Source organism: Camarhynchus parvulus, chromosome 28 (assembly GCF_901933205.1).
Source record: "Camarhynchus parvulus chromosome 28, STF_HiC, whole genome shotgun sequence".
NCBI lineage: Eukaryota > Metazoa > Chordata > Aves > Passeriformes > Thraupidae > Camarhynchus > Camarhynchus parvulus.
Window position 1 is genome coordinate 2,431,115 of NC_044598.1, and position 14,091 is coordinate 2,445,205.

The 14,091-nt window shown below is 57.5% G+C and overlaps 2 protein-coding genes across 2 annotated transcripts in view; one reads left to right on the top strand and one right to left on the bottom strand.

The window, feature by feature from the left end:
• SBNO2 (strawberry notch homolog 2) overlaps window positions 1-11,055 on the top strand; it is a 51,198-nt gene extending 40,143 nt beyond the window's left edge. The window contains 15 exon segments of the mRNA XM_030966806.1: window positions 9-197; window positions 953-1,125; window positions 1,494-1,625; window positions 1,853-1,988; window positions 2,298-2,410; window positions 2,898-2,969; window positions 4,837-4,945; window positions 5,179-5,253; window positions 5,565-5,708; window positions 5,848-5,942; window positions 6,059-6,151; window positions 6,346-6,477; window positions 6,673-6,749; window positions 7,148-7,338; window positions 8,181-11,055. Of these exon segments, the coding sequence (XP_030822666.1) occupies window positions 9-197; window positions 953-1,125; window positions 1,494-1,625; window positions 1,853-1,988; window positions 2,298-2,410; window positions 2,898-2,969; window positions 4,837-4,945; window positions 5,179-5,253; window positions 5,565-5,708; window positions 5,848-5,942; window positions 6,059-6,151; window positions 6,346-6,477; window positions 6,673-6,749; window positions 7,148-7,338; window positions 8,181-8,743 (2,294 nt within the window). The 3' untranslated portion in view covers window positions 8,744-11,055.
• Window positions 11,056-12,156: 1,101 nt separating this feature from the next.
• On the bottom strand, window positions 12,157-13,941 carry GPX4 (glutathione peroxidase 4). Its single transcript, XM_030966733.1, has 7 exons — window positions 13,843-13,941; window positions 13,490-13,584; window positions 13,200-13,344; window positions 12,965-13,116; window positions 12,808-12,832; window positions 12,485-12,544; window positions 12,157-12,410 (listed from the first exon to the last, which is right to left on the bottom strand). The coding sequence occupies exons 1-7, from the start codon at window positions 13,939-13,941 to the stop codon at window positions 12,378-12,380; spliced, it is 609 nt and encodes a 202-aa protein (XP_030822593.1). The 3' UTR covers window positions 12,157-12,377.
• Window positions 13,942-14,091: the final 150 nt, after the last annotated feature.

The window sequence follows — 14,091 nt, forward strand, 5'->3', positions numbered from 1 at the left end:
TGCTGCAGGGCGTCCCAGGGGCCGCTGCCCCAAGGCTCTGCGGGGCCCCTGTGACCAAGGGGTTGTCATCAAGATCAGCGATGACAGCAGCACCGACTCGGACATGGGGCTGGACAGCGACCTCACCTCGTCCCCAGAGTCCCTGTTGGAGACAGACGATGTCATCTTTGTGGATCACACCTTCAGTGAGGACAGGGGTGAGCAGGGCAGTCACAGGGAGGGGTGGAGCAGTTCGTTTGGGGGTCCCCAGGGTCCCCCTAAGCTGTGTGTTCACTGGTAGCAGCAGGCAGGCAAGGAAACTCCACACAGCTTCTGGGGGTGCTGATTAGATGAGGGTTTATTGGGGGTCCCACCCCCGGGAGCAGCATGGTTTCTGAGGGAAAAGGGAGGGATGGAGAGAGAGGGAGAGCCTAAGGGGAAAAGGGGCCAAGAGAGACTCTGTGGTCTCCCCCCACAGCTAAACAGGGAGATTCAAACAGGGAGATTCTTAACAGAGAGCTCAGAGTGGGCACAGAATAAGACCGGAGCCAATGGGATTACAGATCCATGATCCTTCAGGGGAGGATCACAGGCTTGGAATAAACCCTACATTTTGGAGGGGTGAGACAAATGTAACACCACAGAGGGGAGCACTGTGTCCTGCAGAGACCCCTTCAGGTTTGGGTCAGCTTTGTGATCCTAGCTGGATTTTATCCTGGGGGTCACTCTTGTGGGGTGGATCCACGTTCCCCCACTGTGATCAGCGAGCACAGGGAGGGATCTGCCCTGTGTGCTCCCTTCCCCCAGCAGAAAGGAGAAGCCCAGAGAGAATTCACTCTGTGCTCAGCATTTATTGCACATCATAGTGCCTTTGTCCAGCAACAGTGGCCCCAGAAACCCTCTGGGACAACTTTTCCCCCTCTCTGATGTGCAGTTAGCAGGGAACTCTAAAATTCTGCCTTTCCCATTGTAGGTGGTTTCCACATGCTGCCTTCCCAGAAAGAGCTGCACGGCCTGAGAGAGCTGAAGGTCGAAAAGATGAAACAGGACCTCCTAGCAAAAGTGAAAGCCCTGGGCAAAGAGCTACCTCTCAACACCTTGGATCAACTGATTGATTATTTTGGGGGCCCAGAGAATGTGGCTGAGGTACTTCCCACTGTCAGTGTGTTTTGGTGGCACTGGGTGACAGGGAAAGGGGCCAGCGAAGAATCAGAGAATCATGGAGTGGTTTGGGTGGGAAGGGACCTTAAAGATCATCTCATTCCACCCCTCTGCCCTGGGCAGGGACACCTTTCACTATCCCAGGTTGCTCCAAGCTCCATCCAGCCTGGCCTTGGACACTTCCAGGGATAGGACAGCCACAGCTTCTCTGGGCATAGAGAAAAATTTCTTCTATTAAAAAAAAAGAAAGTCCTTGCTGGCAGAGGGTTTCCTCTCCCTGTTGGGAATTGCCTGGCTGGCCTTGCTGGGCTGTGTGGCTCCCCAGGCTGCAGCAGCCCCTGTCCTGTGTGCAGATGACAGGCAGGAAGGGACGGGTGGTTCGCAGACCCGACGGCTCCGTCGTGTTCGAGTCGCGCGCCGAGCAAGGGCTCTCCATAGACCACGTCAACCTGAAGGAGAAGGAGCGTTTCATGCAGGGGGAAAAGGTGAGCTGGGCTCTGAAAACCTGCACAGGACTGATAGGGGGAGGGCAGGGAGGGTGTCTGTGCCTCCCTGTGCCCTGCCAGCCTCAGGCCAGCAGCTCTCTGTGGGTTTCACAAACCCTCCCAGGTCCCTTCAAGGGCTGATGCTGCTGTAATACCTGGGGCTGTTTCTTGAAGCTGTTTAACACGTGTTCAGGAGCCTGACTCTGTTCTCACTTGTGTCTCTGTAGCTCGTGGCGATAATCTCAGAGGCCTCCAGCTCAGGGATCTCCCTCCAAGCAGACAGACGGGTGAAGAACCAAAAGCGCCGGGTGCACATGACCCTGGAGCTGCCCTGGAGTGCAGACAGGGCCATCCAGCAGTTTGGTGAGGGCTGGGTGTCCCTGGGCACTGTCACCTCCCCTGGGTGTGGGCCAGGCTGTGGGATGGGCTCTGGGAGGGTCAGGTGTGGTGGCAGCCCAAGGTGGATTTAGGAGATGTCTGTGTTGGGAGGAGAACAGAGGCTCGGTCACTGGTGCTGCTGCACTTGGCAGAGCTGGGATTATAGCCCTGAGCTCTGGGGCAGAGGATGGACTCCCCAGGGTGAGAAAGGTGGACATTATGTGGGTTTTCTGGTTACATTCCCATTGCAGACAGGCCATCCCAAGCTCCTGTTCCATCCCTGTTCCCATGCAGGCCGAACTCACCGATCCAACCAGGTCTCTGCTCCCGAGTACGTGTTCCTCATCTCAGAGCTGGCAGGGGAGAGGAGGTTTGCATCCATCGTGGCAAAACGCCTGGAGAGCCTGGTGAGTGCCCACAGCTGTGATCCCAACACGCCTCTGATTCCCCCTGAGGAGATTCTGGGTCAGAGCTCCCACCAGCATGGCCAAGGGGGGGATTGTGTCACCCCTGGCTGAGGCATTGTAGCCATGGAATGGCTTTTAGCATCCTGGGATTTGGGAAAGGAAGTGAGGAAAATATGTAACTGAGGCTTTGGGAGGAATTTCAGGGGAGCAAGCACCTGCTTCCAGATGCTGCAATTTCCCCACTATTACTGGAGTATACACCCATATTATTCCCAAAAAGCTTACGAAATAATTAATGGGATAATTAGTTTGCCTCTGTTTCATTTTCCTCACTTCTGATAAATCCCCAAATCCTTCGGTAAAGTCTCAGTATTCTGGAGGAACACTGCCTCCCCATGGCACATTTGCAGACACGCCTTTGGCCATCTTTCCCTGGTGTTTTGCAAGAGCTCAGAATAAGAACCTTTTGCTCCATCTGCCTTCCCAGGGTGCCTTAACTCACGGGGACCGACGGGCCACCGAGTCCCGAGACCTCAGCAAGTACAACTTCGAGAACAAGGTGACAGGGCTGGGCTGGGGCAGCGTGGCTGAGAGGATGTTGGAAGAGCTGGGAGAGGGAGCCAGAGGGAGGAGGATCATTGCTAATGTCTGCAGGCAGGGCCCAGCCTAGCACCCAGCTCCTGCGAGCTCAGGGTCATGGTTCACACTGAGGATTCTGCTCCCACCGGGGGCTGGGAAGGGCATCCAGTCCTCTGCCCCCAGGGAAGGGTCTGGGGACATGGGAGGCACTCACACAGCTTCCCCCTTGCCTTGTGTGTGGCATTCCTGGGGCGACAGTGTTCTCTGTAGTGTGTGACACCCTCAGCAGTGTCACCCTCAGCAGTGTGTGTCCCCTCAGCAGTGTGTGTCCCCTCAGCAGTGTCACCCTCAGCAGTGTGTGTCCCCTCAGCAGTGTGTGTTCCCTCAGCAGTGTGTGTCCCCTCAGCAGTGTCACCCTCAGCAGTGTGTGACACCCTCAGCAGTGTGAGACACCCTCAGCAGTGTCACCCTCAGCAGTGTGTGTTCCCTCAGCAGTGTCACCCTCAGCAGTGTGTGTCCCCTCAGCAGTGTCACCCTCAGCAGTGTCCCCTCAGCAGTGTGTGACACCCTCAGCAGTGTGTGACACCCTCAGCAGTGTCACCCTCAGCAGTGTGTGTCCCCTCAGCAGTGTCCCCTCAGCAGTGACACCCTCAGCAGTGTCACCCTCAGCAGTGTGTGACACCCTCAGCAGTGTGTGTCCCCTCAGCAGTGTCACCCTCAGCAGTGTGTGACACCCTCAGCAGTGTGTGACACCCTCAGCAGTGTCACCCTCAGCAGTGTGTGACACCCTCAGCAGTGTGTGTCCCCTCAGCAGTGTGTGTCACCCTCAGCAGTGTGTGACACCCTCAGCAGTGTGTGTCCCCTCAGCAGTGTGTGACACCCTCAGCAGTGTGTGTCCCCTCAGCAGTGTCACCCTCAGCAGTGTGTGTTCCCTCAGCAGTGTGTGTTCCCTCAGCAGTGTCACCCTCAGCAGTGTGTGTCCCCTCAGCAGTGTCACCCTCAGCAGTGTGAGACACCCTCAGCAGTGTGTGTCCCCTCAGCAGTGTGTGTCCCCTCAGCAGTGTCACCCTCAGCAGTGTGTGACACCCTCAGCAGTGTGTGTCCCCTCAGCAGTGTGTGTCCCCTCAGCAGTGTCACCCTCAGCAGTGTGTGACACCCTCAGCAGTGTGTGTTCCCTCAGCAGTGTGTGACACCCTCAGCAGTGTCACCCTCAGCAGTGTCACCCTCAGCAGTGTGTGACACCCTCAGCAGTGTGTGTCCCCTCAGCAGTGTGTGACACCCTCAGCAGTGTGTGACACCCTCAGCAGTGACACCCTCAGCAGTGTGTGTCCCCTCAGCAGTGTGTGTCCCCTCAGCAGTGTGTGACACCCTCAGCAGTGTGTGTCCCCTCAGCAGTGTGTGACACCCTCAGCAGTGTGTGTCCCCTCAGCAGTGTGTGACACCCTCAGCAGTGTCCCCCTCAGCAGTGTGTGTCCCCTCAGCAGTGTCACCCTCAGCAGTGTGTGACACCCTCAGCAGTGTCACCCTCAGCAGTGTGTGACACCCTCAGCAGTGTGTGTCCCCTCAGCAGTGTGTGTCCCCTCAGCAGTGTGTGACACCCTCAGCAGTGTGTGACACCCTCAGCAGTGTCACCCTCAGCAGTGTCATCCTCAGCAGTGTGTGTCCCCTCAGCAGTGTGTGTCCCCTCAGCAGTGACACCCTCAGCAGTGTGTGACACCCTCAGCAGTGACACCCTCAGCAGTGTGTGTCCCCTCAGCAGTGTCACCCTCAGCAGTGTGTGTCCCCTCAGCCCCAGCCCAGCTGCCGTGTCCATTCCTCCCGTGTGTGACTCTGGTCTCCTCCTGCAGTACGGGGCCAAAGCCCTGGACAAGGTCCTGTCCACGATCCTCAACCACACAGACAGCAGGGTTCCTGTGCCCAGGAGCTATGAGAGAGGGGAGGACGCCTTTTTCCGTGGTAAGAAGATTTCCAGCTCCAGGGTTTCTGCTGGATGGGTTGGCCTCAGGTTTGGGATGCTGGAAGAACCGAGCAGGAGGTCAGAGGGGGGAAAACAGAGGGGAAAGTGCTGCTGGCTTATGTCACCTGCCAGGCTTGGGGAGTGGCTGAGATCCTGAAGGGCAAGCAGTCCTGCAGGAATGCTGCTGGGAGGCCTAACCCCAAAATACAAAAGATGTCTTCTGCCATTGCAGAAATGAAGCAAGGGCTCATCTCCGTGGGCATCTGCTGCAGCCAGATGAAGTATGGCACTGTCTCCGTGGAGAAGGGTAGGTGTGGAGCTGCTCCTGCCCAAGGCAGGGGGCAGATGGAACAGATGGGTGTGCCATGGCCTGCCTGACCTTATGGGGTTTGCTGGACACCTGAGCAAGATGTTTGCCTTGTGGGGAAGGTTCTGTGCTGCAGATCCCATGGCCCTGCAGATCCCGTGTCCCCCCAGCTTCCTCACAGACACAGCCCTTGGCTGTCTGGGCTGTCAGAAGGGACATGGAGGGGCTGCTGGGGGGGCTCTTTGGGAGGGGGCTGGTGGGCTCCATGTCCAGCTGCACCACATCTCACCTGACCCACTGTGCTCTTGCAGACTGCTCCATCACTAAATTCCTGAACCGCATCCTGGGCCTGGAGGTGGACAAGCAGAACATGCTGTTCCAGTATTTTTCTGACACCTTTGACTACCTGATTGAGAAGGACAAGAAGGAGGGCAAATATGACATGGGCATCCTTGGTATGGAGAAGGAGGGGTGGTCACAGCTCTGGGGTTCCAGTTCCTCCCTGTGCAGTGTCCCCAGCCAGCACAGATCCTGAGACCCAAGGAGGTGCTTTTGGGAGGATGTTCTTTACAACAGCCTTTTCTCCTTGCACAGATTTAGCTCCAGGAGTGGATGAGATCTACGAGGAGAGCAAGGAGGTTTTCCTGACCCCGGGGCACCCGCAGGATGGGCAGGTTGTGTTCTACAAGGTGGGCACCTGTCTATACCTGGTTCTAGGCTGTGCTGAGGGGAGATTTGTGAGGCAGACACTGAAGCACTTGTCCTGCCCCTGGTGTCACAAATCCTTCTGTGTGTCCCTGTTCAGATCAGCGTTGACAGAGGCTTAAAGTGGGAGGAAGCCTATGAGAAGTCACTCAAACTGACAGGAACCTATGATGGGTTCTACCTCTCCTACAAGGTACGTCCCTGGGCTCTGCCAGGGTGGCACCTTAGCTCAGGGGTGATTGCAGCAGGAAATCTGCCATGGTGGTGGTATGAGGTCACTCCTCCTGAGGGCTGGGAAATGCTTCCAAGGACGTCCCTCCTGGCAGGAAGGGGTTGGTTTAGAGAGATGTGGGGAGGGAGGCTGTGACCATCAGCTGTACCCCACAGGTGCGAGGCAACAAACACACCTGTCTGCTGGCAGAGCAGTGCCGTGGGAAGAACTTCATCCTCTACAAGCCAAACATTGGGAAGCAAAGCCAGCTTGAGAGCCTGGACAGTCTGCAGAAGAGATACCGACGGGTAGGTGGAACCTGCAGCCTCCAGTGTGGGGAGGTTGGAAGGCCATTCGTTGTAAGCCTGTCACAGCTCCTCGTGGCTCTGCTGTGGATGGGCAGGAATTGTGGTAGCACTAGGTGTCCTGGCTCCCAGCCCTGGATTTCACATCTCTTCATCCTGGACAGTGGAAAATTCCTAATGCTGAGTGCTCTGCTGCAGGTGCTGCCCGAGGAGGCCAAGGAGCACTGGGAGAGCAGCTACCACTTCTCCTTGAAGAACTGTAACCACGCTGTGTGGTAAGGCAGCTGCAGCCCCAGCCTGCCACAGAATCTCAGGATGGTTTGGGTTCAAAGGGACCTTAAATGAAGCCCATCCAGTTCCATAGCAGGGATGGATAGCGAGACCTTCCACCAGGTTGCTTCATCCAGCCTGGATGGATGCCTTGAACTCCTCTGGGAATGGGGCAGCCAGACCTTTGCCAGGCCCTCACCACCTTCACAGGGAGAAATTCCTTCCCAACATCCAATTTACATCTCCTCATTTTCAGCTTAAAGCCTTTCCTCCCTCCCTAGGCAGGACCCTGCACCCTGGGGCTCCCTGACCGTGGCGCTGGGGGAGGCTGTGGGGAAGCGAATCCCGCTCAGCTCCAGGAACCTCTGCTAATTCCAGTGGTTTTCTCCCATGGTCCTCGAAGGAACAAGAGCTGCAAGCTGATCCAGGAGGGGAAGGAATGCTTCCAGGGCATGCGCCTGAGGCACTATTACATGCTGTGTGGGGCCCTGCTGCGCGTGTGGAGCAGGATCGCCGGCGTCATGGCAGACATCACCAGCAGCAGCTACCTGCAGATCGTGCGTCTCAAGACCAAGGAGAAGAAGAAACAAGTCGGTGTGTGAAGTGTTGGTGTGGGAGGGGGAGTAGGGGGAAGGGGTCCAGCTAGCCAGCATCAAGATTTCCTTCTTAAAATGGTTGTGTTCCAGCACACAAGGTAGAAGCACCACTTCCTCCCTTCCAGGAGGGGAGTTGGATGTGTTGGGGCAGAGGGGGTGAGCCAGGCCCATCGTCCTCCTCCCCACTGTCCCCACAGTGCCCCATTCCTTCCCAGAGGGCTGCGGGGATGTTATGGATGGAGAGGGGAGAGCTTAGACAAGTCCCTGCCTTTGGCAGGTTTCTGGCAGTAGGCAGCACCCCAAAACCCACTCTCACTTGCAAGTTCTTAATAATGACTGGTCAGGCCATGAATTATTTCTTTAAATAGACATGGAAAACAGACATAAACAGATAATTAAAAGAAACACCACTAGTAGATAAAGGTACCTATGTTACAGCTGGCAAAGAAATACTATAAATTAGGAGTCAATGTCACTGAGCAACAAATGATAGCAGTGTGCAGAGAATGTCCTTAATTTCTCTCAATCCCCAGGGGAAGTAACTTGATGCCCATGTCTTGGTTGTTGAGAACTCTTCACACACTCAGAAAATGTATTAGAGATTTCTGCTTTCATGAAAATCATAGTGGTCTTTTATAGCTGTAAAAATGCTTGTGGTTCTGTTTCCTTTCTCACACCAAGACAGAATGCTTATTGCTGGCTAAGGAGGTTTGCAGCTAAGATAATTAATCACATGACAATTCCAGTGTGACTTAGCCACGTGTCACGGGGAGATAAGGTTTTGCTGTGTTGGGGGTGGAAGGTCCTGCCACAGGGGACTGATGTCTGTTCCTCCCCCAGGGATAAAGATCCCCGAGAGCTGCGTGCACAGGGTGCGGGAGGAGCTGAAGCAGATGGACGAGGACGTGAAGAGGAAGCAGAGCCGGCTGCTCCAGGCCCAGGAGCAGAGCTCACCCTTCTCCCTGCCCCTGCACATCCTGCCAGGGCCTGGGCTGCCCCTGCCCTCCCTGTGCCAGGATGAGATCCTGGACTTGACCTACAGCCCTCCCAGCAACAGCATTCCTGACTTGGTGTTGAACCCAGAGACCAGAGCGCTCTGCTTCTCCTCGGAGCCCCCTTTGCAGCCCCAGCAGCAGCACAGGTTGTCCTTTGGCTTTGGCCACGCTCCTGGCCTGGAGGGCAGCACAGCCCCCGGCCCCTCACTGCACGAGCCCCCCGCCCTGCCCCCCCCAGCCCCCCTGCAGCAGCCGCAGGAGGATTTTCTCCAGCAAGACGGGAATATCAATTTTAGAGAGATCCTGGAGGACATGCTGAGGACGTTCAACGGGCCCTCCCAGGAGAACATGCTCCCCCCGGAGCGCCAGAGCGTGATCCAGTTCAGTGGGCCTTTCCCAGACTTCTGAGTGCCAGCTGGGAATGCTGCTGTGGATCTGTGTTCTCTGGTGCAGAGGTGAGAGCTGAGGAGCCCTGACTTTTCTACTGGTTTGGACTGACTCTGCTCTGGTTTTGAGGGAAGAAAGAGCCTGGAGTTCCTTAAAGCAAATTTTATTTATGTCTAATATCTAGTCAGGCATGTGCAGGTTAGTATGGAACGTGCCCAGGGGGAGCTGAGCAGGTCCTGCTGGGCAGAGGGGCTCTGCTGGGTTGAGTCCTGCTCACAGGTCAGCGCTCAGGTGGGATTGAGGGGAGACCACTCCTGTGCCCACTCCCTGCAGACTACTGAGTGTCCGAGCCTTCCCCAGCCCTCCAGCCCAGGAGGGTCATGGCCAGGCTCTGGAATGACCACGTGCTGGTCACTAAGGGAAGAACGGGAGTTCAGCCCCCAGCTGGGGCTGCCCCAGTGCTGCTGCAGACCCTGGGGCTGTGCTGGCAGGCTGGGATGAATGGGAAGGGAATGTTGTCCCAGAGGAGCTGGGAGATGCTGAGCTCAGGTGTTCTCTGGCAGGTGTAGTGAGAGATCCAAAACTGCCTGAGCTGCCCTTGCCAGGAAGGGACCTTGAGCTGCCTGAGCTGGCTGCGCCCCACAGACAGAGCTTGAGTCTGTCAGAGCTCAGCCACGCCAGGATCAGCAGGATTCTCCAGAGCAGAAGGGACACATGTCCCTTTGTCCTGCACTTTAACCTCACCAGGTCGCCGTGACCAGATGTGCTTTGGCCAGTTTCCTGCTGTCACATGTTGTCCCTTCACCTGGACATCTCGCTGGTCCTGCCACTGTCCTTGGCTGGGCCATGGACTCCTGGTCCAGGGGTCTGGGTCAGGGCAGCCCAGCCGGGTTGTGCAGTGTCATTGTCACTGCTGGGGTGTGTAGTGTCTTTGCACTGGCGAGGATGTGCAGAGTCACTGTTCAGGGTGTGCAGTGTCAGTGTCACTGTTCAGGGTGTGCAGTGACATTGTCACTGCCTGAAAAATGCAGTGTTACTGTCACTGCCCAGGGTGTGCAGTGTCAGTGTCACTGTTCAGGGTGTGCAGTGTCACTGTCACCACCCGGGATTTGCAGTTTGGCTGCTCCTGCTACAACCTCCCCCTCGGATACCAAAGAACAAAGGCTGCTTTGCAAAGCACTGCCCCACCCCCTGCTGCCTCCACTCCAGGACAGAGGGCATCAAAGCCTTTCCCAAAAATGGCACCAGGATGATTTCAGGCAAGAACCTGGGCCCTTCCTCAGAGAGCCCTTGGGGAAGGGGGTACTCTGTGCCCTAACAGGGCAGTCTTGAGGGGGCTGGAGCTTCACAGTGCCTGGTGGTGTCAGCCCCATGTCCCCCCAGGGCTCAGGGACTGGCCCAGTGCCCGTTTGGTGCTGGGAATTGCTCTGGGTCCGTGTCCAAGTGTTGTGCTCTGGCTGTGGCAGGAGCTGACTCCTGACACAGACCTGCCCTGGTGCCACACACAAGTGGGCTCAGTTTGAGGCTACTCTGGTCCCTGAGTTTCGTTTTGGGGAGCCTGTCCTTGCTCCCCTCCCTAGCTTAGAACCAGCCCAGACTCAATCCCTGCAGTCGGGGCCACATTTCACCTCCTTACCTCAACGTGATCACCAAAGATGGGGGAGCCACCTGTGCCCCACAAAGCCCTGCTGCTGCCCCGGGGGCTCCTGCTCTCCCCCAGCTCTGCTTCTCTCCACCCCAGCAGCCTTCCCCGGGCCAGGCAGAGCCAGGCTGCCCCTCTCCACACCCTCCCCTATTTAAAGCACTGCTCGCTTGGGGCCGAATTCCCAACAATGAGGGAAAAGGATGCCGGGAAAACCCAGCTCAAAGAGGTTTAAACTCAGGAATAGCGAGGGGGAATTCCCTGCTGGGCACCCTCTGCTGTCACCGGAGCCTTACCTGGTGGCTTTGACCTTAACTTTAAAATATATGCAATCTTCCCTCCCTGGTCTCTGGAAAGACAGAGGCCACCTTCAAGGAATCCCTTTCCTGCACCAATCCCATGTTTTGTCAGGGTTAATAATATGTAATGTTACCTTTTAACTAAATTATTCTGCAGTTGTCCTACTGATTGTATTTTTAATGAGTCCCTGTTTTCTTCCCTGACACCTTTGTGTTGGCACTTTTTAATCTGCTTGTTGTTTGCCCTTGTTTCTATGTATATTTATAATTAAGTTGTACATATGTAAAGAGATTTTTTAGAGTATGTGCCTTGGACTAATAATTCCTGAATTTTCTACTTGCCTCAGAAGGATAATTTTTCATTCTGCTCAGTAAAAATGGAACAGAAGCCACACGTGAGATTTCTGTAGCTCCCAGCTCTGTCTCTATCTCTTGGTCTATCCAGCTTGCCCCAGGAGCCCAGCTGGGACTTGGATCAGGAATCCCTGGGCCAGCATCCTGCTGGCAGCTGGACTTTGTATCTCCTGTGTCACCAAATGGGTGACATTGAGGGCTGTTGTCCCAAGCCTCTCCCTGCGAGAAGCCACTGCTCATGCAGAGGAGGATCCTGGCTGGCTCCAGCCTTGGATGAGGCAGCTCCCTCCTGGCTTGGCTGGAAAAACACAGATAAAGGAACCTCTGTTCCAGCGTGCTCCCCCAGCAGGAGCTGCCACAGCTCTGGGATGTCTCATCCAGGCACTGCTGGTCCTGTTGTCTCATGGAAAGAGGGATGGGGTGACCCCCAGTAAGACCCCCTAAATGTGAGCAGGATCCTCCCAGCATCCCTGATGTGCTGGAGGCTCTGCAGCGGTGTCAGACTTTGGGAGACCCAGGGATTTTTCCTGGGCGCAGAATCCCCGAGGGGGCTGTGGATGTGACAGGAGACCCAGCACTTCCCAGGCCCTGGGAGGAGGTGCAGCAGCATTCCTGCATGGCAGAACCTGAGCTGTCCCTGCCCAGGATGGGACACCAGCCCCATGGGCTTGGCTGGGCACGGCTGTGGCTTCACAACCACCAAGACGCTGCCCTGAGGAGGAGGAGGAGGATGATCCTGCTCGCTGTGGTCAGACACATCCCTGGCTGCAGGGGATATTTTGCCGTGTCCCAACACGCCTGGCTTCTGTTTTGCAGGAATTTCTCCTGGCCAGGGCTTGCACCACTGCTGGACCCATCCCCTCTGCTGCCCTGCCCTGCCAGGATTCCTGGGGACAGGAGGGATCCCAGAGTGGGGACAGGAGGGGGACAAACCTTCCCCAGCTCTCCCTTTGCCCAGGGAGCCCCTGGGGAGCACGCATCATGCCGGATTTGCACTTCCTCCTCAACACTGAGGATTATCCCAGCTTGGCTTAGGAGTTGTGTAAGGTCTTGGCTTGCCAGCAAACTCCAGGCTGTCAGCAGAGTGGCGCAGCAGCCCCATCCCCATCCCTGCTCCATCCCACAGCCAACACAGCAGCTCATTCCTAACGTCTTTATTGCAGGGGGACTCGTTACTGTGAGGGGGCTCTGGCTGCTCCTGCCCGCAGCAGCCACGGCCCCTGGAGCCTCTGTCCAGCAGGTGCACGCCGTGGGTCAGGGCTGCCCCACCAGCAGCTGGATTGGAGGCAGCCCTTCATGGAGCTGGAGGAGGCTCCGTGGGCAGCAGGGCTGCGACGGGCAGGGGGACAGCAGAGCAGAGCTACAGGTAGGCAGGCAGGTCCTTCTCGATCACCTGTGGGGAAGAGAGAAGTGTTGTACCCCGAGAACATCCCCTGCTTTCCCCTCCTCCCCAGCAGCAGCACTTACAATGGGATCTTCCATCGGGCTGTACCTCTTCACCACTTGACCTTCCCGGTTAATGAGGAACTGTGGGAATGAAGCAACCCCTGGTGAGTGAGTGCAGAGTGCAGAGTGAGAGCCCCCAGAGGCTCACTTCCCCCCTCAGCTGTGCTCTGGGCAGGGCAGGGGTTCCCAAGGGTCTCTAGACACAGAAACCCCTTGGGATGCTCCTGCCCTGACAGCTGAGGAGAGCCCAGTGTGAGGCTCCCTCCTACACCAGTGACTCCCCTCAGATCCCCAGAGGGGCATGCAGCCCAGAGGAAGCAACCACAACCACAACAGTGTCCTACCTTGGTGAAGTTCCATTTTATTGCACTAGGAAAGAGAAAAACAGGAGTGAGGTTTGGGCAGAAAAGCCCTTCCTCACCCCCCAGCCAGGCCCTGAGCCAAGTCCTCCCTGCTGGCTGCAGGGCTGTGGGTCCCCAGGGCTCTCCCTGCCACACTCACTTGCCCAGAGTGCCTCTCCCTTTGGGCTGCTCCTTCATCCACTTCCAGAGCGGGTGAGCATCGTCCCCATTGACATCGATCTTGCTGAACATGTCAAACTTCACGCCGTAGCCCTCAGCAAATGCCTTGATCTGAGCGTTGGTCCCGGGCTCCTGAGGGGCCACACCAGGACCGTGAGGGTTCCTCGGTCCATCCCAACACTCCCGGGGAACCCGAGTCCCCCAACCCCACGTACCTGCTTCCCAAACTGGTTGCAGGGAAAGCCCAGGATGCGTAAACCCCTCTCAGCGTATCGGGCGTGCAAATCGACAAGCTGAGTGTAGTTTACCGCCGTTTTCCCTCACTTGGAAGCTACGTTGGTGATGATACAGACGTCGCCCCTGCAGAGGGGGTGGATGAGCTGCCCTTCCCCGCAGGGCACGGGCAGAGGTCCCTCACCCGCCGGGACGAGGCGTGAGGGTTACGCAAGAGCCGCTGTGGCTCAACCTCGCCCCAGCGCTGCGTTCCCCAGCCCCTCCGTCCTACCGATACTTTTCCAGGGACACGTCGTTACCATCGATGTCGAGGGCGACGAAGTCGTAGATGGCCTTGGCCGAGCGCCAGTCGTCCGCGTGGGCACACTGCGGGGCGAGAGCATCACTGCGGCGCCGGCCCCGCCACCTCCGCTCCCCTCAGGGACCCTGCGGAGCCTCCCCGCGGCCCCGCCAGGCCAGGCCAGGCCCGAGCCCCCGCCAGGCCAGGCCCGAGCCCCCGCCGCCCGCCCCGGGCACCCCGTGGGAGAGACCCAGGCTCAGCCCCAGGCCCGGAGCAGGCCCGGAGCAGTCCCGGAGCAGAGCGGGCCGGGCCGGGCAGCGCTCCCGGGGCAGCCCCGCGCTCACCATGCTCCGCGCCGTGATCAGCCCCGGTGCCAGGAGCGCTGCCCGCGCCGCCGCCCGCGCGCACCACAGGGCGCCCCGCACAGCACCGCCCCAGCCCATCCCGCACAAACCCCGCCCTTTCTGGCCGATCAGCCAATCAGCGCGCAGAGAGGCGGCCTCAGCGGGGTGATGGATGGAAAGTTGACCAATAGAAGGGCAGAATAGGCGGGGTGGCCGCAGGGGTGTTTATCGGGAGAGACCACGAGGGCG